The sequence below is a fragment of the Labrus bergylta genome, chromosome 17 (genome assembly GCF_963930695.1).
Source record: "Labrus bergylta chromosome 17, fLabBer1.1, whole genome shotgun sequence".
Taxonomy (NCBI): Eukaryota; Metazoa; Chordata; class Actinopteri; order Labriformes; family Labridae; genus Labrus; species Labrus bergylta.
In genome coordinates this window covers 27,270,052-27,297,035 of record NC_089211.1, presented here as the reverse complement: position 1 = coordinate 27,297,035, position 26,984 = coordinate 27,270,052, and the positions used below count along the sequence as shown (strand labels likewise).

The 26,984-nt window shown below is 33.1% G+C and overlaps 1 protein-coding gene across 1 annotated transcript in view; it reads right to left on the bottom strand.

Annotated features, from left to right (window-relative positions):
- Positions 1-26,984, bottom strand: part of LOC136183177 (histone H3-like centromeric protein A) — a 27,221-nt gene continuing 237 nt past the window's right edge. The window contains exons 2-5 of the mRNA XM_065965642.1: positions 737-884; positions 513-634; positions 364-438; positions 1-275 (exon numbers count right to left, since the gene is read on the bottom strand). Coding sequence (XP_065821714.1) covers positions 147-275; positions 364-438; positions 513-634; positions 737-857 — 447 coding nt within the window. The 5' untranslated portion in view covers positions 858-884 and the 3' untranslated portion in view covers positions 1-146. The remainder of the gene's footprint in view (positions 276-363; positions 439-512; positions 635-736; positions 885-26,984) is intronic.

The window sequence follows — 26,984 nt, the reverse complement described above, 5'->3', positions numbered from 1 at the left end:
TGCAGGTAAAAAAACATTTTATTAACACACGATCACAGGACAGTATCATTATGTGCATTTCATGACATCATCACTCATTCAGATCTTTAAAACAACATCTTTATAATAAAACACATTATTCAGGAGTAGGCAGGGCGGCGTCCTCCTCACAGGTTGTCCACTCCACGGATTCGGCGGGCCAGCTGAATGTCCCGGGGGAACACGGTGACCCGTTTGGCATGGATGGCACACAAATTAGCGTCTGAAAAGAGCATGACGAGAAACGCCTCTGCAGCCTGCACGGAGGGAGAAGAAGAAATCAAGATTTGAAGACGGTTTCTCAGACTGCGTTGGTGAGAACAGTAACGCTGTGAGGTCACTCACCTCCTGCAGAGCGAGCAGCGCATACACCTGCCACCTCAGAGCGTCTCTGGAGTAACTCTGACACACCTCGTGCACCTGAACACACAACAGGAAACACAGCGTCACCAAACAGGAAGTCTCCTCACAGCGTCAGCTGACATCTGACTCACCAGGCGGGAGAACGGCGCCTTCCTGAGCAGCAGGTCGGTGCTCTTCTGGTACCTCCTGATCTCCATCAGAGCTTTAGTTCCAGGTCGAAAGCGTCTCTTCTTGGGGGAGACGGGAGGCCGGCCTGAGGACGCAGACGGTGAGAGATATTCAGACTTCATGTAAAAACATTCTTACTCTCTCTCTTCCTGTGACACGACCATTAGCTCACTTCTGTCCCACTCACTTGATTCTCCGCTGCGCTTCGGCATGCGGGGTGACGTCCTGGAGGTCGACGGGGTTGGGGCCGGTGGGCGGCGTTTGGGGGTTTTGCCCTTGCGCCGGTTGGTTGACGAATCATGACGCATTTCCTCCAAAACACACAACGAGAAACTCTGAAAAATAAAATGTTAGAAAAGTTATTCTGCATTTAATATGTTAAAGTTATTGTCCTCACAGCAGGTTATAAATAAAGTTATTGTCCTCACAGCAGGTTATAAATAAAGTCTATGTACGTACAGCAGGTTATAAATAAAGTCTATGTACGTACAGCAGGTTATAAATAAAGTTATTGTCCTCACAGCAGGTTATAAATAAAGTTATTGTCCTCACAGCAGGTTATAAATAAAGTTAATGTCCGTACAGCAGGTTATAAATAAAGTTATTGTCCTCACAGCAGGTTATAAATAAAGTTATTGTCCGTACAGCAGGTTATAAATAAAGTTATTGTCCTCACAGCAGGTTATAAATAAAGTTATTGTCCGTACAGCAGGTTATAAATAAAGTTAATGTCCGTACAGCAGGTTATAAATAAAGTTAATGTCCGTACATCAGGTTATAAATAAAGTTATTGTCTTCACAGCAGGTTATAAATAAAGTTATTGTCCTCACAGCAGGTTATAAATAAAGTCTATGTCCTCACAGCAGGTTATAAATAAAGTTATTATCCTCACAGCAGGTTATAAATAAAGTTATTGTCCTCACAGCAGGTTATAAATAAAGTTATTGTCCTCACAGCAGGTTATAAATAAAGTTAATGTCCGTACAGCAGGTTATAAATAAAGTTAATGTCCGTACATCAGGTTATAAATAAAGTTATTGTCCTCACAGCAGGTTGTAAATAAAGTTATTGTCCTCACAGCAGGTTATAAATAAAGTTATTGTCTTCACAGCAGGTTATAAATAAAGTTATTGTCCTCACAGCAGGTTATGAATAAAGTCTATGTCCTCACAGCAGGTTATAAATAAAGTTATTGTCCTCACAGCAGGTTATAAATAAAGTCTATGTCCTCACAGCAGGTTATAAATAAAGTTATTATCCTCACAGCAGGTTATAAATAAAGTTAATGTCCTCACAGCAGGTTATAAATAAAGTTATTGTCCTCACAGCAGGTTATAAATAAAGTTAATGTCCGTACAGCAAGTTATAAATAAAGTTAATGTCCGTACATCAGGTTATAAATAAAGTTATTGTCCTCACAGCAGGTTGTAAATAAAGTTATTGTCCTCACAGCAGGTTATAAATAAAGTTAATGTCCGTACAGCAGGTTATAAATAAAGTTATTGTCCTCACAGCAGGTTATAAATAAAGTTATTGTCCTCACAGCAGGTTATAAATAAAGTTATTGTCCTCACAGCAGGTTATAAATAAAGTCTATGTCCGTACAGCAGGTTATAAATAAAGTTATTGTCCTCACAGCAGGTTATAAATAAAGTTAATGTCCGTACAGCAGGTTATAAATAAAGTTAATGTCCGTACATCAGGTTATAAATAAAGTTATTGTCCTCACAGCAGGTTGTAAATAAAGTTATTGTCCTCACAGCAGGTTATAAATAAAGTCTATGTCCTCACAGCAGGTTATAAATAAAGTTAATGTCCGTACATCAGGTTATAAATAAAGTTATTGTCCTCACAGCAGGTTATAAATAAAGTTATTGTCCTCACAGCAGGTTATAAATAAAGTCTATGTCCTCACAGCAGGTTATAAATAAAGTTATTGTCCTCACAGCAGGTTATAAATAAAGTTATTGTCCGTACAGCAGGTTATAAATAAAGTTATTGTCCGTACAGCAGGTTATAATTAAGTCTATGTCCGTACAGCAGGTTATAAATAAAGTTATTGTCCGTAAAGCAGGTTATAAATAAAGTCTATGTCCGTACAGCAGGTTATAAATAAAGTCTATGTCCGTACAGCAGGTTATAAATAAAGTTATTGTCCGTACAGCAGGTTATAAATAAAGTTATTGTCCTCACAGCAGGTTATAAATAAAGTCTATGTCCGTACAGCAGGTTATAAATAAAGTTATTGTCCTCACAGCAGGTTATAAATAAAGTTAATGTCCGTACAGCAGGTTACAAATAAAGTTAATGTCCGTACATCAGGTTATAAATAAAGTTATTGTCCTCACAGCAGGTTGTAAATAAAGTTATTGTCCTCACAGCAGGTTATAAATAAAGTCTATGTCCTCACAGCAGGTTATAAATAAAGTTAATGTCCGTACATCAGGTTATAAATAAAGTTATTGTCCTCACAGCAGGTTATAAATAAAGTTATTGTCCTCACAGCAGGTTATAAATAAAGTCTATGTCCTCACAGCAGGTTATAAATAAAGTTATTGTCCTCACAGCAGGTTATAAATAAAGTTATTGTCCGTACAGCAGGTTATAAATAAAGTTATTGTCCGTACAGCAGGTTATAATTAAGTCTATGTCCGTACAGCAGGTTATAAATAAAGTTATTGTCCGTAAAGCAGGTTATAAATAAAGTCTATGTCCGTACAGCAGGTTATAAATAAAGTCTATGTCCGTACAGCAGGTTATAAATAAAGTTATTGTCCGTACAGCAGGTTATAAATAAAGTTATTGTCCGTACAGCAGGTTATAAATAAAGTTAATGTCCTCACAGCAGGTTATAAATAAAGTTATTGTCCGTACAGCAGGTTATAAATAAAGTTAATGTCCGTACAGCAGGTTATAAATAAAGTTAATGTCCTCACAGCAGGTTATAAATAAAGTTAATGTCCTCACAGCAGGTTATAAATAAAGTTATTGTCCGTACAGCAGGTTATAAATAAAGTTATTGTCCTCACAGCAGGTTATAAATAAAGTTATTGTCCGTACATCAGGTTATAAATAAAGTTAATGTCCTCACAGCAGATTATAAATAAAGTTATTGTCCTCACAGCAGGTTATAAATAAAGTTATTGTCCGTACAGCAGGTTATAATTAAAGTTAATGTCCTCACAGCAGGTTATAAATAAAGTTATTGTCCGTACAGCAGGTTATAAATAAAGTTATTGTCCGTAAAGCAGGTTATAAATAAAGTTATTGTCCTCACAGCAGGTTATAAATAAAGTCTATGTCCTCACAGCAGGTTATAAATAAAGTTATTGTCCGTAAAGCAGGTTATAAATAAAGTTATTGTCCTCACAGCAGGTTATAAATAAAGTCTATGTCCTCACAGCATGTTATAAATAAAGTTATTGTCCTCACAGCAGGTTATAAATAAATTTATTGTCCGTACAGCAGGTTATAAATAAAGTTATTGTCCTCACAGCAGGTTATAAATAAATTTATTGTCCGTACAGCAGGTTATAAATAAAGTTAATGTCCGTACAGCAGGTTATAAATAAAGTTATTGTCCGTACAGCAGGTTATAAATAAAGTCTATGTCCTCACAGCAGATTATAAATAAAGTTAATGTCCGTACAGCAGGTTATAAATAAAGTTATTGTCCTCACAGCAGGTTATAAATAAAGTCTATGTCCTCACAGCAGGTTATAAATAAAGTTATTGTCCTCACAGCAGGTTATAAATAAAGTTATTGTCCTCACAGCAGGTTATAAATAAAGTTATTGTCCGTAAAGCAGGTTATAAATAAAGTTAATGTCCTCACAGCAGGTTATAAATAAAGTCTATGTCCTCACAGCAGGTTATAAATAAAGTCTATGTCCTCACAGCAGGTTATAAATAAAGTTAATGTCCTCACAGCAGGTTATAAATAAAGTCTATGTCCGTACAGCAGGTTATAAATAAAGTTATTGTCCTCACAGCAGGTTATAAATAAAGTTATTGTCCGTACAGCAGGTTATAAATAAAGTTAATGTCCGTACATCAGGTTATAAATAAAGTTATTGTCCTCACAGCAGGTTGTAAATAAAGTTATTGTCCTCACAGCAGGTTATAAATAAAGTTAATGTCCGTACAGCAGGTTATAAATAAAGTTATTGTCCTCACAGCAGGTTATAAATAAAGTTATTGTCCTCACAGCAGGTTATAAATAAAGTTATTGTCCTCACAGCAGGTTATAAATAAAGTCTATGTCCGTACAGCAGGTTATAAATAAAGTTATTGTCCTCACAGCAGGTTATAAATAAAGTTAATGTCCGTACAGCAGGTTATAAATAAAGTTAATGTCCGTACATCAGGTTATAAATAAAGTTATTGTCCTCACAGCAGGTTGTAAATAAAGTTATTGTCCTCACAGCAGGTTATAAATAAAGTCTATGTCCTCACAGCAGGTTATAAATAAAGTTAATGTCCGTACATCAGGTTATAAATAAAGTTATTGTCCTCACAGCAGGTTATAAATAAAGTCTATGTCCTCACAGCAGGTTATAAATAAAGTCTATGTCCTCACAGCAGGTTATAAATAAAGTTATTGTCCTCACAGCAGGTTATAAATAAAGTTATTGTCCGTACAGCAGGTTATAAATAAAGTTAATGTCCGTACATCAGGTTATAAATAAAGTTATTGTCTTCACAGCAGGTTATAAATAAAGTTATTGTCCTCACAGCAGGTTATGAATAAAGTCTATGTCCTCACAGCAGGTTATAAATAAAGTTATTGTCCTCACAGCAGGTTATAAATAAAGTTATTGTCCTCACAGCAGGTTATAAATAAAGTTAATGTCCGTACAGCAAGTTATAAATAAAGTTAATGTCCGTACATCAGGTTATAAATAAAGTTATTGTCCTCACAGCAGGTTGTAAATAAAGTTATTGTCCTCACAGCAGGTTATAAATAAAGTTAATGTCCGTACAGCAGGTTATAAATAAAGTTATTGTCCTCACAGCAGGTTATAAATAAAGTTATTGTCCTCACAGCAGGTTATAAATAAAGTTATTGTCCTCACAGCAGGTTATAAATAAAGTCTATGTCCGTACAGCAGGTTATAAATAAAGTTATTGTCCTCACAGCAGGTTATAAATAAAGTTAATGTCCGTACAGCAGGTTATAAATAAAGTTAATGTCCGTACATCAGGTTATAAATAAAGTTATTGTCCTCACAGCAGGTTGTAAATAAAGTTATTGTCCTCACAGCAGGTTATAAATAAAGTCTATGTCCTCACAGCAGGTTATAAATAAAGTTAATGTCCGTACATCAGGTTATAAATAAAGTTATTGTCCTCACAGCAGGTTATAAATAAAGTTATTGTCCTCACAGCAGGTTATAAATAAAGTCTATGTCCTCACAGCAGGTTATAAATAAAGTTATTGTCCTCACAGCAGGTTATAAATAAAGTTATTGTCCGTACAGCAGGTTATAAATAAAGTTATTGTCCGTACAGCAGGTTATAATTAAGTCTATGTCCGTACAGCAGGTTATAAATAAAGTTATTGTCCGTAAAGCAGGTTATAAATAAAGTCTATGTCCGTACAGCAGGTTATAAATAAAGTCTATGTCCGTACAGCAGGTTATAAATAAAGTCTATGTCCGTACAGCAGGTTATAAATAAAGTTATTGTCCGTACAGCAGGTTATAAATAAAGTTAATGTCCTCACAGCAGGTTATAAATAAAGTTATTGTCCGTACAGCAGGTTATAAATAAAGTTATTGTCCTCACAGCAGGTTATAAATAAAGTTATTGTCCTCACAGCAGGTTATAAATAAAGTTATTGTCCTCACAGCAGGTTATAAATAGAGTCTATGTCCTCACAGCAGGTTATAAATAAAGTTATTGTCCTCACAGCAGGTTATAAATAAAGTTAATGTCCTCACAGCAGGTTATAAATAAAGTTATTGTCCTCACAGCAGGTTATAAATAAAGTTAATGTCCGTACAGCAAGTTATAAATAAAGTTAATGTCCGTACATCAGGTTATAAATAAAGTTATTGTCCTCACAGCAGGTTGTAAATAAAGTTATTGTCCTCACAGCAGGTTATAAATAAAGTTAATGTCCGTACAGCAGGTTATAAATAAAGTTATTGTCCTCACAGCAGGTTATAAATAAAGTTATTGTCCTCACAGCAGGTTATAAATAAAGTTATTGTCCTCACAGCAGGTTATAAATAAAGTCTATGTCCGTACAGCAGGTTATAAATAAAGTTATTGTCCTCACAGCAGGTTATAAATAAAGTTAATGTCCGTACAGCAGGTTATAAATAAAGTTAATGTCCGTACATCAGGTTATAAATAAAGTTATTGTCCTCACAGCAGGTTGTAAATAAAGTTATTGTCCTCACAGCAGGTTATAAATAAAGTCTATGTCCTCACAGCAGGTTATAAATAAAGTTAATGTCCGTACATCAGGTTATAAATAAAGTTATTGTCCTCACAGCAGGTTATAAATAAAGTTATTGTCCTCACAGCAGGTTATAAATAAAGTCTATGTCCTCACAGCAGGTTATAAATAAAGTTATTGTCCTCACAGCAGGTTATAAATAAAGTTATTGTCCGTACAGCAGGTTATAAATAAAGTTATTGTCCGTACAGCAGGTTATAATTAAGTCTATGTCCGTACAGCAGGTTATAAATAAAGTTATTGTCCGTAAAGCAGGTTATAAATAAAGTCTATGTCCGTACAGCAGGTTATAAATAAAGTCTATGTCCGTACAGCAGGTTATAAATAAAGTTATTGTCCGTACAGCAGGTTATAAATAAAGTTAATGTCCGTACAGCAGGTTATAAATAAAGTTAATGTCCTCACAGCAGGATATAAATAAAGTGAATGTCCGTAAAGCAGGTTATAAATAAAGTTAATGTCCTCACAGCAGGTTATAAATAAAGTTATTGTCCTCACAGCAGGTTATAAATAAAGTTATTGTCCGTACATCAGGTTATAAATAAAGTTAATGTCCTCACAGCAGATTATAAATAAAGTTATTGTCCGTACAGCAGGTTATAAATAAAGTCTATGTCCTCACAGCAGGTTATAAATAAAGTTATTGTCCTCACAGCAGGTTATAAATAAAGTTATTGTCCGTACAGCAGGTTATAATTAAAGTTAATGTCCTCACAGCAGGTTATAAATAAAGTTATTGTCCGTACAGCAGGTTATAAATAAAGTCATTGTCCGTAAAGCAGGTTATAAATAAAGTTATTGTCCTCACAGCAGGTTATAAATAAAGTCTATGTCCTCACAGCAGGTTATAAATAAAGTTAATGTCCGTACATCAGGTTATAAATATAGTTATTGTCCTCACAGCAGGTTATAAATAAAGTTATTGTCCTCACAGCAGGTTATAAATAGAGTCTATGTCCTCACAGCAGGTTATAAATAGTTATTGTCCTCACAGCAGGTTATAAATAAATTTATTGTCCGTACAGCAGGTTATAAATAAAGTTAATGTCCGTACAGCAGGTTATAAATAAAGTTATTGTCCGTACAGCAGGTTATAAATAAAGTCTATGTCCTCACAGCAGATTATAAATAAAGTTAATGTCCGTACAGCAGGTTATAAATAAAGTTATTGTCCTCACAGCAGGTTATAAATAAAGTCTATGTCCTCACAGCAGGTTATAAATAAAGTTATTGTCCTCACAGCAGGTTATAAATAAAGTGAATGTCCGTACAGCAGGTTATAAATAAAGTTAATGTCCGTACAGCAGGTTATAAATAAAGTTATTGTCCTCACAGCAGGTTATAAATAAAGTTATTGTCCGTAAAGCAGGTTATAAATAAAGTTAATGTCCTCACAGCAGATTATAAATAAAGTTAATGTCCGTACATCAGGTTATAAATAAAGTTATTGTCCTCACAGCAGGTTATAAATAAAGTTAATGTCCGTACAGCAGGTTATAAATAAAGTGAATGTCCGTACAGCAGGTTATAAATAAAGTTAATGTCCGTACAGCAGGTTATAAATAAAGTTATTGTCCTCACAGCAGGATATAAATAAAGTGAATGTCCGTAAAGCAGGTTATAAATAAAGTTAATGTCCTCACAGCAGGTTATAAATAAAGTTAATGTCCGTACAGCAGGTTATAAATAAAGTTAATGTCCGTACATCAGGTTATAAATAAAGTTATTGTCCTCACAGCAGGTTATAAATAAAGTTATTGTCCTCACAGCAGGTTATAAATAAAGTTATTGTCCGTACAGCAGGTTATAATTAAAGTTAATGTCCTCACAGCAGGTTATAAATAAAGTCTATGTCCTCACAGCAGGTTATAAATAAAGTCTATGTCCTCACAGCAGGTTATAAATAAAGTTAATGTCCTCACAGCAGGTTATAAATAAAGTCTATGTCCGTACAGCAGGTTATAAATAAAGTTATTGTCCTCACAGCAGGTTATAAATAAAGTTATTGTCCTCACAGCAGGTTATAAATAAAGTTCATGTCCGTACAGCAAGTTATAAATAAAGTTAATGTCCGTACAGCAGGTTATAAATAAAGTCTATGTCCGTACAGCAGGTTATAAATAAAGTTATTGTCCTCACAGCAGGTTATAAATAAAGTTATTGTCCGTACAGCAGGTTATAAATAAAGTTAATGTCCTCACAGCAGGTTATAAATAAATTTATTGTCCGTACAGCAGGTTATAAATAAAGTTAATGTCCGTACAGCAGGTTATAAATAAAGTTATTGTCCTCACAGCAGGTTATAAATAAAGTTATTGTCCTCACAGCAGGTTATAAATAAAGTTAATGTCCGTACAGCAAGTTATAAATAAAGTTAATGTCCGTACAGCAGGTTATAAATAAAGTTATTGTCCTCACAGCAGGTTATAAATAAAGTTATTGTCCTCACAGCAGGTTATAAATAAAGTTAATGTCCGTACAGCAAGTTATAAATAAAGTTAATGTCCGTACATCAGGTTATAAATAAAGTTATTGTCCTCACAGCAGGTTATAAATAAAGTTAATGTCCGTACAGCAGGTTATAAATAAAGTTAATGTCCTCACAGCAGGTTATAAATAAAGTTATTGTCCGTACAGCAGGTTATAAATAAAGTTATTGTCCTCACAGCAGGTTATAAATAAAGTTATTGTCCTCACAGCAGGTTATAAATAAAGTTATTGTCCTCACAGCAGGTTATAAATAGAGTCTATGTCCTCACAGCAGGTTATAAATAAAGTTATTGTCCTCACAGCAGGTTATAAATAAAGTTAATGTCCTCACAGCAGGTTATAAATAAAGTTATTGTCCTCACAGCAGGTTATAAATAAAGTTAATGTCCGTACAGCAAGTTATAAATAAAGTTAATGTCCGTACATCAGGTTATAAATAAAGTTATTGTCCTCACAGCAGGTTGTAAATAAAGTTATTGTCCTCACAGCAGGTTATAAATAAAGTTAATGTCCGTACAGCAGGTTATAAATAAAGTTATTGTCCTCACAGCAGGTTATAAATAAAGTTATTGTCCTCACAGCAGGTTATAAATAAAGTTATTGTCCTCACAGCAGGTTATAAATAAAGTCTATGTCCGTACAGCAGGTTATAAATAAAGTTATTGTCCTCACAGCAGGTTATAAATAAAGTTAATGTCCGTACAGCAGGTTATAAATAAAGTTAATGTCCGTACATCAGGTTATAAATAAAGTTATTGTCCTCACAGCAGGTTGTAAATAAAGTTATTGTCCTCACAGCAGGTTATAAATAAAGTCTATGTCCTCACAGCAGGTTATAAATAAAGTTAATGTCCGTACATCAGGTTATAAATAAAGTTATTGTCCTCACAGCAGGTTATAAATAAAGTTATTGTCCTCACAGCAGGTTATAAATAAAGTCTATGTCCTCACAGCAGGTTATAAATAAAGTTATTGTCCTCACAGCAGGTTATAAATAAAGTTATTGTCCGTACAGCAGGTTATAAATAAAGTTATTGTCCGTACAGCAGGTTATAATTAAGTCTATGTCCGTACAGCAGGTTATAAATAAAGTTATTGTCCGTAAAGCAGGTTATAAATAAAGTCTATGTCCGTACAGCAGGTTATAAATAAAGTCTATGTCCGTACAGCAGGTTATAAATAAAGTTATTGTCCGTACAGCAGGTTATAAATAAAGTTAATGTCCGTACAGCAGGTTATAAATAAAGTTAATGTCCTCACAGCAGGATATAAATAAAGTGAATGTCCGTAAAGCAGGTTATAAATAAAGTTAATGTCCTCACAGCAGGTTATAAATAAAGTTATTGTCCTCACAGCAGGTTATAAATAAAGTTATTGTCCGTACATCAGGTTATAAATAAAGTTAATGTCCTCACAGCAGATTATAAATAAAGTTATTGTCCGTACAGCAGGTTATAAATAAAGTCTATGTCCTCACAGCAGGTTATAAATAAAGTTATTGTCCTCACAGCAGGTTATAAATAAAGTTATTGTCCGTACAGCAGGTTATAATTAAAGTTAATGTCCTCACAGCAGGTTATAAATAAAGTTATTGTCCGTACAGCAGGTTATAAATAAAGTCATTGTCCGTAAAGCAGGTTATAAATAAAGTTATTGTCCTCACAGCAGGTTATAAATAAAGTCTATGTCCTCACAGCAGGTTATAAATAAAGTTAATGTCCGTACATCAGGTTATAAATATAGTTATTGTCCTCACAGCAGGTTATAAATAAAGTTATTGTCCTCACAGCAGGTTATAAATAGAGTCTATGTCCTCACAGCAGGTTATAAATAGTTATTGTCCTCACAGCAGGTTATAAATAAATTTATTGTCCGTACAGCAGGTTATAAATAAAGTTAATGTCCGTACAGCAGGTTATAAATAAAGTTATTGTCCGTACAGCAGGTTATAAATAAAGTCTATGTCCTCACAGCAGATTATAAATAAAGTTAATGTCCGTACAGCAGGTTATAAATAAAGTTATTGTCCTCACAGCAGGTTATAAATAAAGTCTATGTCCTCACAGCAGGTTATAAATAAAGTTATTGTCCTCACAGCAGGTTATAAATAAAGTGAATGTCCGTACAGCAGGTTATAAATAAAGTTAATGTCCGTACAGCAGGTTATAAATAAAGTTATTGTCCTCACAGCAGGTTATAAATAAAGTTATTGTCCGTAAAGCAGGTTATAAATAAAGTTAATGTCCTCACAGCAGATTATAAATAAAGTTAATGTCCGTACATCAGGTTATAAATAAAGTTATTGTCCTCACAGCAGGTTATAAATAAAGTTAATGTCCGTACAGCAGGTTATAAATAAAGTGAATGTCCGTACAGCAGGTTATAAATAAAGTTAATGTCCGTACAGCAGGTTATAAATAAAGTTATTGTCCTCACAGCAGGATATAAATAAAGTGAATGTCCGTAAAGCAGGTTATAAATAAAGTTAATGTCCTCACAGCAGGTTATAAATAAAGTTAATGTCCGTACAGCAGGTTATAAATAAAGTTAATGTCCGTACATCAGGTTATAAATAAAGTTATTGTCCTCACAGCAGGTTATAAATAAAGTTATTGTCCTCACAGCAGGTTATAAATAAAGTTATTGTCCGTACAGCAGGTTATAATTAAAGTTAATGTCCTCACAGCAGGTTATAAATAAAGTCTATGTCCTCACAGCAGGTTATAAATAAAGTCTATGTCCTCACAGCAGGTTATAAATAAAGTTAATGTCCTCACAGCAGGTTATAAATAAAGTCTATGTCCGTACAGCAGGTTATAAATAAAGTTATTGTCCTCACAGCAGGTTATAAATAAAGTTATTGTCCTCACAGCAGGTTATAAATAAAGTTCATGTCCGTACAGCAAGTTATAAATAAAGTTAATGTCCGTACAGCAGGTTATAAATAAAGTCTATGTCCGTACAGCAGGTTATAAATAAAGTTATTGTCCTCACAGCAGGTTATAAATAAAGTTATTGTCCGTACAGCAGGTTATAAATAAAGTTAATGTCCTCACAGCAGGTTATAAATAAATTTATTGTCCGTACAGCAGGTTATAAATAAAGTTAATGTCCGTACAGCAGGTTATAAATAAAGTTATTGTCCTCACAGCAGGTTATAAATAAAGTTATTGTCCTCACAGCAGGTTATAAATAAAGTTAATGTCCGTACAGCAAGTTATAAATAAAGTTAATGTCCGTACAGCAGGTTATAAATAAAGTTATTGTCCTCACAGCAGGTTATAAATAAAGTTATTGTCCTCACAGCAGGTTATAAATAAAGTTAATGTCCGTACAGCAAGTTATAAATAAAGTTAATGTCCGTACATCAGGTTATAAATAAAGTTATTGTCCTCACAGCAGGTTATAAATAAAGTTAATGTCCTCACAGCAGGTTATAAATAAAGTTAATGTCCTCACAGCAGGTTATAAATAAAGTTATTGTCCTCACAGCAGGTTATAAATAAAGTCTGTGTCCTCACAGCAGGTTATAAATAAAGTCTATGTCCGTACAGCAGGTTATAAATAAAGTTATTGTCCTCACAGCAGGTTATAAATAAAGTCTATGTCCGTACAGCAGGTTATAAATAAAGTTATTGTCCGTACAGCAGGTTATAAATAAAGTTAATGTCCGTACAGCAGGTTATAAATAAAGTTAATGTCCGTACATCAGGTTATAAATAAAGTTATTGTCCTCACAGCAGGTTATAAATAAAGTTATTGTCCTCACAGCAGGTTATAAATAAAGTCTATGTCTGTACAGCAGGTTATAAATAAAGTTATTGTCCTCACAGCAGGTTATAAATAAAGTTATTGTCCTCACAGCAGGTTATAAATAAAGTCTATGTCCTCACAGCAGGTTATAAATAAAGTTCTTGTCCGTAAAGCAGGTTATAAATAAAGTTAATGTCCGTACATCAGGTTATAAATAAAGTTATTGTCCTCACAGCAGGTTATAAATAAAGTTATTGTCCTCACAGCAGGTTATAAATAAAGTTAATGTCCGTACAGCAGGTTATAAATAAAGTTAATGTCCGTACAGCAGGTTATAAATAAAGTTATTGTCCGTACAGCAGGTAATAAATAAAGTTAATGTCCGTACAGCAGGTTATAAATAAAGTTATTGTCCTCACAGCAGGTTATAAATAAAGTTATTGTCCTCACAGCAGGTAATAAATAAAGTTAATGTCCGTACATCAGGTTATAAATAAAGTTATTGTCCTCACAGCAGGTTATAAATAAAGTTATTGTCCTCACAGCAGGTTAGAAATAAAGTCTATGTCCTCACAGCAGGTTATAAATAAAGTTATTGTCCTCACAGCAGGTTATAAATAAAGTTAATGTCCTCACAGCAGATTATAAATAAAGTTATTGTCCGTACAGCAGGTTATAAATAAAGTCTATGTCCTCACAGCAGGTTATAAATAAAGTTAATGTCCATACATCAGGTTATAAATATAGTTATTGTCCTCACAGCAGGTTATAAATAAAGTTAATGTCCATACATCAGGTTATAAATATAGTTATTGTCCTCACAGCAGGTTATAAATAAAGTCTATGTCCTCACAGCAGGTTATAAATAAAGTCTATGTCCTCACAGCAGGTTATAAATAAAGTTATTGTCCGTACAGCAGGTTATAAATAGAGTTAATGTCCGTACAGCAGGTTATAAATAAAGTTATTGTCCGTACAGCAGGTTATAAATAAAGTCTATGTCCTCACAGCAGATTATAAATAAAGTTAATGTCCGTACAGCAGGTTCTAAATAAAGTTATTGTCCTCACAGCAGGTTATAAATAAAGTCTATGTCCGTAAAGCAGGTTATAAATAAAGTTATTGTCCGTACAGCAGGTTATAAATAAAGTTAATGTCCGTACAGCAGGTTATAAATAAAGTTATTGTCCTCACAGCAGGTTATAAATAAATTCTATGTCCTCACAGCAGGTTATAAATAAAGTTATTGTCCTCACAGCAGGTTATAAATAAAGTTAATGTCCGTACAGCAGGTTATAAATAAAGTTAATGTCCGTACAACAGGTTATAAATAAAGTTATTGTCCTCACAGCAGGTTATAAATAAAGTTATTGTCCTCACAGCAGGTTATAAATAAAGTTAATGTCCTCACAGCAGATTATAAATAAATTGAATGTCCGTACAGCAGGTTATAAATAAAGTTAATGTCCGTACAGCAGGTTATAAATAAAGTTAATGTCCGTACAGCAGGTTATAAATAAAGTTATTGTCCTCACAGCAGGTTATAAATAAAGTTATTGTCCTCACAGCAGGTTATAAATAAAGTGAATGTCCGTACAGCAGGTTATAAATAAAGTTATTGTCCTCACAGCAGGTTATAAATAAAGTTATTGTCCATAAAGCAGGTTATAAATAAAGTTAATGTCCTCACAGCAGGTTATAAATAAAGTTAATGTCCTCACAGCAGGTTATAAATAAAGTCTATGTCCGTACAGCAGGTTATAAATAAAGTTATTGTCCTCACAGCAGGTTATAAATAAAGTTATTGTCCTCACAGCAAGTTATAAATAAAGTTATTGTCCGTACAGCAGGTTATAAATAAAGTTAATGTCCTCACAGCAGGTTATAAATAAAGTTATTGTCCTCACAGCAGGTTATAAATAAAGTTATTGTCCTCACAGCAGGTTATAAATAAAGTTATTGTCCTCACAGCAGGTTATAAATAAAGTCTATGTCCGTACAGCAGGTTATAAATAAAGTTATTGTCCTCACAGCAGGTTATAAATAAAGTTATTGTCCTCACAGCAAGTTATAAATACAGTTATTGTCCGTACAGCAGGTTATAAATAAAGTTATTGTCCTCACAGCAAGTTATAAATAAAGTTATTGTCCGTACAGCAGGTTATAAATAAAGTCTATGTCCTCACAGCAGGTTATAAATAAAGTTATTGTCCTCACAGCAGGTTATAAATAAAGTTAATGTCCTCACAGCAGGTTATAAATAAAGTCTATGTCCGTACAGCAGGTTATAAATAAAGTTAATGTCCGTACAGCAGGTTATAAATAAAGTCTATGTCCTCACAGCAGGTTATAAATAAAGTCTATGTCCTCACAGCAGGTTATAAATAAAGTTAATGTCCTCACAGCAGGTTATAAATAAAGTTAATGTCCTCACAGCAGGTTATAAATAAAGTTAATGTCCTCACAGCAGGTTATAAATAAAGTTATTGTCCTCACAGCAGGTTATAAATAAAGTCTGTGTCCTCACAGCAGGTTATAAATAAAGTCTATGTCCGTACAGCAGGTTATAAATAAAGTTATTGTCCTCACAGCAGGTTATAAATAAAGTCTATGTCCGTACAGCAGGTTATAAATAAAGTTATTGTCCGTACAGCAGGTTATAAATAAAGTTATTGTCCGTACAGCAGGTTATAAATAAAGTTATTGTCCGTACAGCAGGTTATAAATAAAGTTAATGTCCGTACAGCAGGTTATAAATAAAGTTAATGTCCGTACATCAGGTTATAAATAAAGTTATTGTCCTCACAGCAGGTTATAAATAAAGTTATTGTCCTCACAGCAGGTTATAAATAAAGTCTATGTCTGTACAGCAGGTTATAAATAAAGTTATTGTCCTCACAGCAGGTTATAAATAAAGTTATTGTCCTCACAGCAGGTTATAAATAAAGTCTATGTCCTCACAGCAGGTTATAAATAAAGTTCTTGTCCGTAAAGCAGGTTATAAATAAAGTTAATGTCCGTACATCAGGTTATAAATAAAGTTATTGTCCTCACAGCAGGTTATAAATAAAGTTATTGTCCTCACAGCAGGTTATAAATAAAGTTAATGTCCGTACAGCAGGTTATAAATAAAGTTAATGTCCGTACAGCAGGTTATAAATAAAGTTATTGTCCGTACAGCAGGTAATAAATAAAGTTAATGTCCGTACAGCAGGTTATAAATAAAGTTATTGTCCTCACAGCAGGTTATAAATAAAGTTATTGTCCTCACAGCAGGTAATAAATAAAGTTAATGTCCGTACATCAGGTTATAAATAAAGTTATTGTCCTCACAGCAGGTTATAAATAAAGTTATTGTCCTCACAGCAGGTTAGAAATAAAGTCTATGTCCTCACAGCAGGTTATAAATAAAGTTATTGTCCTCACAGCAGGTTATAAATAAAGTTAATGTCCTCACAGCAGATTATAAATAAAGTTATTGTCCGTACAGCAGGTTATAAATAAAGTCTATGTCCTCACAGCAGGTTATAAATAAAGTTAATGTCCATACATCAGGTTATAAATATAGTTATTGTCCTCACAGCAGGTTATAAATAAAGTTAATGTCCATACATCAGGTTATAAATATAGTTATTGTCCTCACAGCAGGTTATAAATAAAGTCTATGTCCTCACAGCAGGTTATAAATAAAGTCTATGTCCTCACAGCAGGTTATAAATAAAGTTATTGTCCGTACAGCAGGTTATAAATAGAGTTAATGTCCGTACAGCAGGTTATAAATAAAGTTATTGTCCGTACAGCAGGTTATAAATAAAGTCTATGTCCTCACAGCAGATTATAAATAAAGTTAATGTCCGTACAGCAGGTTCTAAATAAAGTTATTGTCCTCACAGCAGGTTATAAATAAAGTCTATGTCCGTAAAGCAGGTTATAAATAAAGTTATTGTCCGTACAGCAGGTTATAAATAAAGTTAATGTCCGTACAGCAGGTTATAAATAAAGTTATTGTCCTCACAGCAGGTTATAAATAAATTCTATGTCCTCACAGCAGGTTATAAATAAAGTTATTGTCCTCACAGCAGGTTATAAATAAAGTTAATGTCCGTACAGCAGGTTATAAATAAAGTTATTGTCCTCACAGCAGGTTATAAATAAAGTTATTGTCCTCACAGCAGGTTATAAATAAAGTTAATGTCCGTACAGCAGGTTATAAATAAAGTGAATGTCCGTACAGCAGGTTATAAATAAAGTTATTGTCCTCACAGCAGGTTATAAATAAAGTTATTGTCCATAAAGCAGGTTATAAATAAAGTTAATGTCCTCACAGCAGGTTATAAATAAAGTTAATGTCCTCACAGCAGGTTATAAATAAAGTCTATGTCCGTACAGCAGGTTATAAATAAAGTTATTGTCCTCACAGCAGGTTATAAATAAAGTTATTGTCCTCACAGCAAGTTATAAATAAAGTTATTGTCCGTACAGCAGGTTATAAATAAAGTTAATGTCCTCACAGCAGGTTATAAATAAAGTTATTGTCCTCACAGCAGGTTATAAATAAAGTTATTGTCCTCACAGCAGGTTATAAATAAAGTTATTGTCCTCACAGCAGGTTATAAATAAAGTCTATGTCCGTACAGCAGGTTATAAATAAAGTTATTGTCCTCACAGCAGGTTATAAATAAAGTTATTGTCCTCACAGCAAGTTATAAATAAAGTTATTGTCCGTACAGCAGGTTATAAATAAAGTTATTGTCCTCACAGCAAGTTATAAATAAAGTTATTGTCCGTACAGCAGGTTATAAATAAAGTCTATGTCCTCACAGCAGGTTATAAATAAAGTTATTGTCCTCACAGCAGGTTATAAATAAAGTTAATGTCCTCACAGCAGGTTATAAATAAAGTCTATGTCCGTACAGCAGGTTATAAATAAAGTTAATGTCCGTACAGCAGGTTATAAATAAAGTCTATGTCCTCACAGCAGGTTATAAATAAAGTCTATGTCCTCACAGCAGGTTATAAATAAAGTTAATGTCCTCACAGCAGGTTATAAATAAAGTTATTGTCCTCACAGCAGGTTATAAATAAAGTTAATGTCCTCACAGCAGGTTATAAATAAAGTCTATGTCCGTACAGCAGGTTATAAATAAAGTCTATGTCCTCACAGCAGGTTATAAATAAAGTTAATGTCCTCACAGCAGGTTATAAATAAAGTTAATGTCCTCACAGCAGGTTATAAATAAAGTTATTGTCCTCACAGCAGGTTATAAATAAAGTTAATGTCCTCACAGCAGGTTATAAATAAAGTTAATGTCCTCACAGCAGGTTATAAATAAAGTCTATGTCCGTACAGCAGGTTATAAATAAAGTTATTGTCCGTACAGCAGGTTATAAATAAAGTCTATGTCCTCACAGCAGGTTATAAATAAAGTCTATGTCCTCACAGCAGGTTATAAATAAAGTTATTGTCCTCACAGCAGGTTATAAATAAAGTTATTGTCCTCACAGCAGGTTATAAATAAAGTTATTGTCCGTACAGCAGGTTATAAATAAAGTTATTGTCCGTACAGCAGGTTATAAATAAAGTTATTGTCCGTAAAGCAGGTTATAAATAAAGTTATTGTCCTCACAGCAGGTTATAAATAAAGTCTATGTCCTCACAGCAGGTTATAAATAAAGTTAATGTCCGTACATCAGGTTATAAATATAGTTATTGTCCTCACAGCAGGTTATAAATAAAGTTATTGTCCTCACAGCAGGTAATAAATAAAGTTAATGTCCGTACAGCAGGTTATAAATAGTTATTGTCCTCACAGCAGGTTATAAATAAATTTATTGTCCGTACAGCAGGTTATAAATAAAGTTAATGTCCGTACAGCAGGTTATAAATAAAGTTATTGTCCGTACAGCAGGTTATAAATAAAGTCTATGTCCTCACAGCAGATTATAAATAAAGTTAATGTCCGTACAGCAGGTTATAAATAAAGTTATTGTCCTCACAGCAGGTTATAAATAAAGTCTATGTCCTCACAGCAGATTATAAATAAAGTTATTGTCCTCACAGCAGGTTATAAATAAAGTGAATGTCCGTACAGCAGGTTATAAATAAAGTTAATGTCCGTACAGCAGGTTATAAATAAAGTTATTGTCCTCACAGCAGGTTATAAATAAAGTTATTGTCCGTAAAGCAGGTTATAAATAAAGTTAATGTCCTCACAGCAGATTATAAATAAAGTTAATGTCCGTACATCAGGTTATAAATAAAGTTATTGTCCTCACAGCAGGTTATAAATAAAGTGAATGTCCGTACAGCAGGTTATAAATAAAGTTAATGTCCTCACAGCAGGTTATAAATAAAGTTAATGTCCGTACAGCAGGTTATAAATAAAGTTAATGTCCGTACATCAGGTTATAAATAAAGTTATTGTCCTCACAGCAGGTTATAAATAAAGTTATTGTCCTCACAGCAGGTTATAAATAAAGTTATTGTCCGTACAGCAGGTTATAATTAAAGTTAATGTCCTCACAGCAGGTTATAAATAAAGTCTATGTCCTCACAGCAGGTTATAAATAAAGTCTATGTCCTCACAGCAGGTTATAAATAAAGTTAATGTCCTCACAGCAGGTTATAAATAAAGTCTATGTCCGTACAGCAGGTTATAAATAAAGTTATTGTCCTCACAGCAGGTTATAAATAAAGTTATTGTCCTCACAGCAGGTTATAAATAAAGTTAATGTCCGTACAGCAAGTTATAAATAAAGTTAATGTCCGTACAGCAGGTTATAAATAAAGTCTATGTCCGTACAGCAGGTTATAAATAAAGTTATTGTCCTCACAGCAGGTTATAAATAAAGTTATTGTCCGTACAGCAGGTTATAAATAAAGTTAATGTCCTCACAGCAGGTTATAAATAAATTTATTGTCCGTACAGCAGGTTATAAATAAAGTTATTGTCCGTACAGCAGGTTATAAATAAAGTTAATGTCCTCACAGCAGGTTATAAATAAAGTTATTGTCCTCACAGCAGGTTATAAATAAAGTTATTGTCCTCACAGCAGGTTATAAATAAAGTTATTGTCCTCACAGCAGGTTATAAATAAAGTCTATGTCCGTACAGCAGGTTATAAATAAAGTTATTGTCCTCACAGCAGGTTATAAATAAAGTTATTGTCCTCACAGCAAGTTATAAATAAAGTTATTGTCCGTACAGCAGGTTATAAATAAAGTTATTGTCCTCACAGCAAGTTATAAATAAAGTTATTGTCCGTACAGCAGGTTATAAATAAAGTCTATGTCCTCACAGCAGGTTATAAATAAAGTTATTGTCCTCACAGCAGGTTATAAATAAAGTTAATGTCCTCACAGCAGGTTATAAATAAAGTCTATGTCCGTACAGCAGGTTATAAATAAAGTTAATGTCCGTACAGCAGGTTATAAATAAAGTCTATGTCCTCACAGCAGGTTATAAATAAAGTCTATGTCCTCACAGCAGGTTATAAATAAAGTTAATGTCCTCACAGCAGGTTATAAATAAAGTTATTGTCCTCACAGCAGGTTATAAATAAAGTTAATGTCCTCACAGCAGGTTATAAATAAAGTCTATGTCCGTACAGCAGGTTATAAATAAAGTCTATGTCCTCACAGCAGGTTATAAATAAAGTTAATGTCCTCACAGCAGGTTATAAATAAAGTTAATGTCCTCACAGCAGGTTATAAATAAAGTTATTGTCCTCACAGCAGGTTATAAATAAAGTTAATGTCCTCACAGCAGGTTATAAATAAAGTTAATGTCCTCACAGCAGGTTATAAATAAAGTCTATGTCCGTACAGCAGGTTATAAATAAAGTTATTGTCCGTACAGCAGGTTATAAATAAAGTCTATGTCCTCACAGCAGGTTATAAATAAAGTCTATGTCCTCACAGCAGGTTATAAATAAAGTTAATGTCCTCACAGCAGGTTATAAATAAAGTTATTGTCCTCACAGCAGGTTATAAATAAAGTTAATGTCCTCACAGCAGGTTATAAATAAAGTCTATGTCCGTACAGCAGGTTATAAATAAAGTTATTGTCCTCACAGCAGGTTATAAATAAAGTCTGTGTCCTCACAGCAGGTTATAAATAAAGTTATTGTCCGTACAGCAGGTTATAAATAAAGTTATTGTCCGTACAGCAGGTTATAAATAAAGTTATTGTCCGTAAAGCAGGTTATAAATAAAGTTATTGTCCTCACAGCAGGTTATAAATAAAGTCTATGTCCTCACAGCAGGTTATAAATAAAGTTAATGTCCGTACATCAGGTTATAAATATAGTTATTGTCCTCACAGCAGGTTATAAATAAAGTTATTGTCCTCACAGCAGGTAATAAATAAAGTTAATGTCCGTACAGCAGGTTATAAATAGAGTCTATGTCCTCACAGCAGGTTATAAATAGTTATTGTCCTCACAGCAGGTTATAAATAAATTTATTGTCCGTACAGCAGGTTATAAATAAAGTTAATGTCCGTACAGCAGGTTATAAATAAAGTTATTGTCCGTACAGCAGGTTATAAATAAAGTCTATGTCCTCACAGCAGATTATAAATAAAGTTAATGTCCGTACAGCAGGTTATAAATAAAGTTATTGTCCTCACAGCAGGTTATAAATAAAGTCTATGTCCTCACAGCAGATTATAAATAAAGTTATTGTCCTCACAGCAGGTTATAAATAAAGTGAATGTCCGTACAGCAGGTTATAAATAAAGTTAATGTCCGTACAGCAGGTTATAAATAAAGTTATTGTCCTCACAGCAGGTTATAAATAAAGTTATTGTCCGTAAAGCAGGTTATAAATAAAGTTAATGTCCTCACAGCAGATTATAAATAAAGTTAATGTCCGTACATCAGGTTATAAATAAAGTTATTGTCCTCACAGCAGGTTATAAATAAAGTGAATGTCCGTACAGCAGGTTATAAATAAAGTTAATGTCCTCACAGCAGGTTATAAATAAAGTTAATGTCCGTACAGCAGGTTATAAATAAAGTTAATGTCCGTACATCAGGTTATAAATAAAGTTATTGTCCTCACAGCAGGTTATAAATAAAGTTATTGTCCTCACAGCAGGTTATAAATAAAGTTATTGTCCGTACAGCAGGTTATAATTAAAGTTAATGTCCTCACAGCAGGTTATAAATAAAGTCTATGTCCTCACAGCAGGTTATAAATAAAGTCTATGTCCTCACAGCAGGTTATAAATAAAGTTAATGTCCTCACAGCAGGTTATAAATAAAGTCTATGTCCGTACAGCAGGTTATAAATAAAGTTATTGTCCTCACAGCAGGTTATAAATAAAGTTATTGTCCTCACAGCAGGTTATAAATAAAGTTAATGTCCGTACAGCAAGTTATAAATAAAGTTAATGTCCGTACAGCAGGTTATAAATAAAGTCTATGTCCGTACAGCAGGTTATAAATAAAGTTATTGTCCTCACAGCAGGTTATAAATAAAGTTATTGTCCGTACAGCAGGTTATAAATAAAGTTAATGTCCTCACAGCAGGTTATAAATAAATTTATTGTCCGTACAGCAGGTTATAAATAAAGTTAATGTCCGTACAGCAGGTTATAAATAAAGTTATTGTCCTCACAGCAGGTTATAAATAAAGTTATTGTCCTCACAGCAGGTTATAAATAAAGTTAATGTCCGTACAGCAAGTTATAAATAAAGTTAATGTCCGTACAGCAGGTTATAAATAAAGTTATTGTCCTCACAGCAGGTTATAAATAAAGTTATTGTCCTCACAGCAGGTTATAAATAAAGTTAATGTCCGTACAGCAAGTTATAAATAAAGTTAATGTCCGTACATCAGGTTATAAATAAAGTTATTGTCCTCACAGCAGGTTATAAATAAAGTTAATGTCCTCACAGCAGGTTATAAATAAAGTTAATGTCCTCACAGCAGGTTATAAATAAAGTCTTATGTCCGTACAGCAGGTTATAAATAAAGTTATTGTCCTCACAGCAGGTTATAAATAAAGTCTGTGTCCTCACAGCAGGTTATAAATAAAGTCTATGTCCGTACAGCAGGTTATAAATAAAGTTATTGTCCTCACAGCAGGTTATAAATAAAGTCTATGTCCGTACAGCAGGTTATAAATAAAGTTATTGTCCGTACAGCAGGTTATAAATAAAGTTATTGTCCGTACAGCAGGTTATAAATAAAGTTATTGTCCGTACAGCAGGTTATAAATAAAGTTAATGTCCGTACAGCAGGTTATAAATAAAGTTAATGTCCGTACATCAGGTTATAAATAAAGTTATTGTCCTCACAGCAGGTTATAAATAAAGTTATTGTCCTCACAGCAGGTTATAAATAAAGTCTATGTCTGTACAGCAGGTTATAAATAAAGTTATTGTCCTCACAGCAGGTTATAAATAAAGTTATTGTCCTCACAGCAGGTTATAAATAAAGTCTATGTCCTCACAGCAGGTTATAAATAAAGTTCTTGTCCGTAAAGCAGGTTATAAATAAAGTTAATGTCCGTACATCAGGTTATAAATAAAGTTATTGTCCTCACAGCAGGTTATAAATAAAGTCTATGTCCTCACAGCAGGTTATAAATAAAGTTCTTGTCCGTAAAGCAGGTTATAAATAAAGTTAATGTCCGTACATCAGGTTATAAATAAAGTTATTGTCCTCACAGCAGGTTATAAATAAAGTTATTGTCCTCACAGCAGGTTATAAATAAAGTTAATGTCCGTACAGCAGGTTATAAATAAAGTTAATGTCCGTACAGCAGGTTATAAATAAAGTTATTGTCCGTACAGCAGGTAATAAATAAAGTTAATGTCCGTACAGCAGGTTATAAATAAAGTTATTGTCCTCACAGCAGGTTATAAATAAAGTTATTGTCCTCACAGCAGGTAATAAATAAAGTTAATGTCCGTACATCAGGTTATAAATAAAGTTATTGTCCTCACAGCAGGTTATAAATAAAGTTATTGTCCTCACAGCAGGTTAGAAATAAAGTCTATGTCCTCACAGCAGGTTATAAATAAAGTTATTGTCCTCACAGCAGGTTATAAATAAAGTTAATGTCCTCACAGCAGATTATAAATAAAGTTATTGTCCGTACAGCAGGTTATAAATAAAGTTAATGTCCATACATCAGGTTATAAATATAGTTATTGTCCTCACAGCAGGTTATAAATAAAGTTAATGTCCATACATCAGGTTATAAATATAGTTATTGTCCTCACAGCAGGTTATAAATAAAGTCTATGTCCTCACAGCAGGTTATAAATAAAGTCTATGTCCTCACAGCAGGTTATAAATAAAGTTATTGTCCGTACAGCAGGTTATAAATAGAGTTAATGTCCGTACAGCAGGTTATAAATAAAGTTATTGTCCGTACAGCAGGTTATAAATAAAGTCTATGTCCTCACAGCAGATTATAAATAAAGTTAATGTCCGTACAGCAGGTTCTAAATAAAGTTATTGTCCTCACAGCAGGTTATAAATAAAGTCTATGTCCGTAAAGCAGGTTATAAATAAAGTTATTGTCCGTACAGCAGGTTATAAATAAAGTTAATGTCCGTACAGCAGGTTATAAATAAAGTTATTGTCCTCACAGCAGGTTATAAATAAATTCTATGTCCTCACAGCAGGTTATAAATAAAGTTATTGTCCTCACAGCAGGTTATAAATAAAGTTAATGTCCGTACAGCAGGTTATAAATAAAGTTAATGTCCGTACAACAGGTTATAAATAAAGTTATTGTCCTCACAGCAGGTTATAAATAAAGTTATTGTCCTCACAGCAGGTTATAAATAAAGTTAATGTCCTCACAGCAGATTATAAATAAATTGAATGTCCGTACAGCAGGTTATAAATAAAGTTAATGTCCGTACAGCAGGTTATAAATAAAGTTAATGTCCGTACAGCAGGTTATAAATAAAGTTATTGTCCTCACAGCAGGTTATAAATAAAGTTATTGTCCTCACAGCAGGTTATAAATAAAGTTAATGTCCGTACAGCAGGTTATAAATAAAGTGAATGTCCGTACAGCAGGTTATAAATAAAGTTATTGTCCTCACAGCAGGTTATAAATAAAGTTATTGTCCATAAAGCAGGTTATAAATAAAGTTAATGTCCTCACAGCAGGTTATAAATAAAGTTAATGTCCTCACAGCAGGTTATAAATAAAGTCTATGTCCGTACAGCAGGTTATAAATAAAGTTATTGTCCTCACAGCAGGTTATAAATAAAGTTATTGTCCTCACAGCAAGTTATAAATAAAGTTATTGTCCGTACAGCAGGTTATAAATAAAGTTAATGTCCTCACAGCAGGTTATAAATAAAGTTATTGTCCTCACAGCAGGTTATAAATAAAGTTATTGTCCTCACAGCAGGTTATAAATAAAGTTATTGTCCTCACAGCAGGTTATAAATAAAGTCTATGTCCGTACAGCAGGTTATAAATAAAGTTATTGTCCTCACAGCAGGTTATAAATAAAGTTAATGTCCGTACAGCAGGTTATAAATAAAGTTATTGTCCGTAAAGCAGGTTATAAATAAAGTTAATGTCCTCACAGCAGGTTATAAATAAAGTTAATGTCCTCACAGCAGGTTATAAATAAAGTTATTGTCCGTAAAGCAGGTTATAAATAAAGTTAATGTCCTCACAGCAGGTTATAAATAAAGTCTATGTCCTCACAGCAGGTTATAAATAAAGTCTATGTCCTCACAGCAGGTTATAAATAAAGTTAATGTCCTCACAGCAGGTTATAAATAAAGTTATTGTCCTCACAGCAGGTTATAAATAAAGTTAATGTCCTCACAGCAGGTTATAAATAAAGTCTATGTCCGTACAGCAGGTTATAAATAAAGTCTATGTCCTCACAGCAGGTTATAAATAAAGTTAATGTCCTCACAGCAGGTTATAAATAAAGTTAATGTCCTCACAGCAGGTTATAAATAAAGTTATTGTCCTCACAGCAGGTTATAAATAAAGTTAATGTCCTCACAGCAGGTTATAAATAAAGTTAATGTCCTCACAGCAGGTTATAAATAAAGTCTATGTCTGTACAGCAGGTTATAAATAAAGTTATTGTCCGTACAGCAGGTTATAAATAAAGTCTATGTCCTCACAGCAGGTTATAAATAAAGTTATTGTCCTCACAGCAGGTTATAAATAAAGTTATTGTCCTCACAGCAGGTTATAAATAAAGTTATTGTCCTCACAGCAGGTTATAAATAAAGTTAATGTCCTCACAGCAGGTTATAAATAAAGTCTATGTCCGTACAGCAGGTTATAAATAAAGTTATTGTCCTCACAGCAGGTTATAAATAAAGTTATTGTCCTCACAGCAGGTTATAAATAAAGTTAATGTCCTCACAGCAGGTTATAAATAAAGTCTATGTCCGTACAGCAGGTTATAAATAAAGTTATTGTCCTCACAGCAGGTTATAAATAAAGTCTGTGTCCTCACAGCAGGTTATAAATAAAGTTATTGTCCGTACAGCAGGTTATAAATAAAGTCTATGTCCGTACAGCAGGTTATAAATAAAGTTATTGTCCTCACAGCAGGTTATAAATAAAGTTATTGTCCTCACAGCAGGTTATAAATAAAGTTATTGTCCTCACAGCAGGTTATAAATAAAGTTTTTAGTATAATCTGTGAATAAACTGTTGAGTTAGCTTCATCAGTTAGCATTAGCTTGCTGTCCCTTTAAGTGTTTTCTAACCG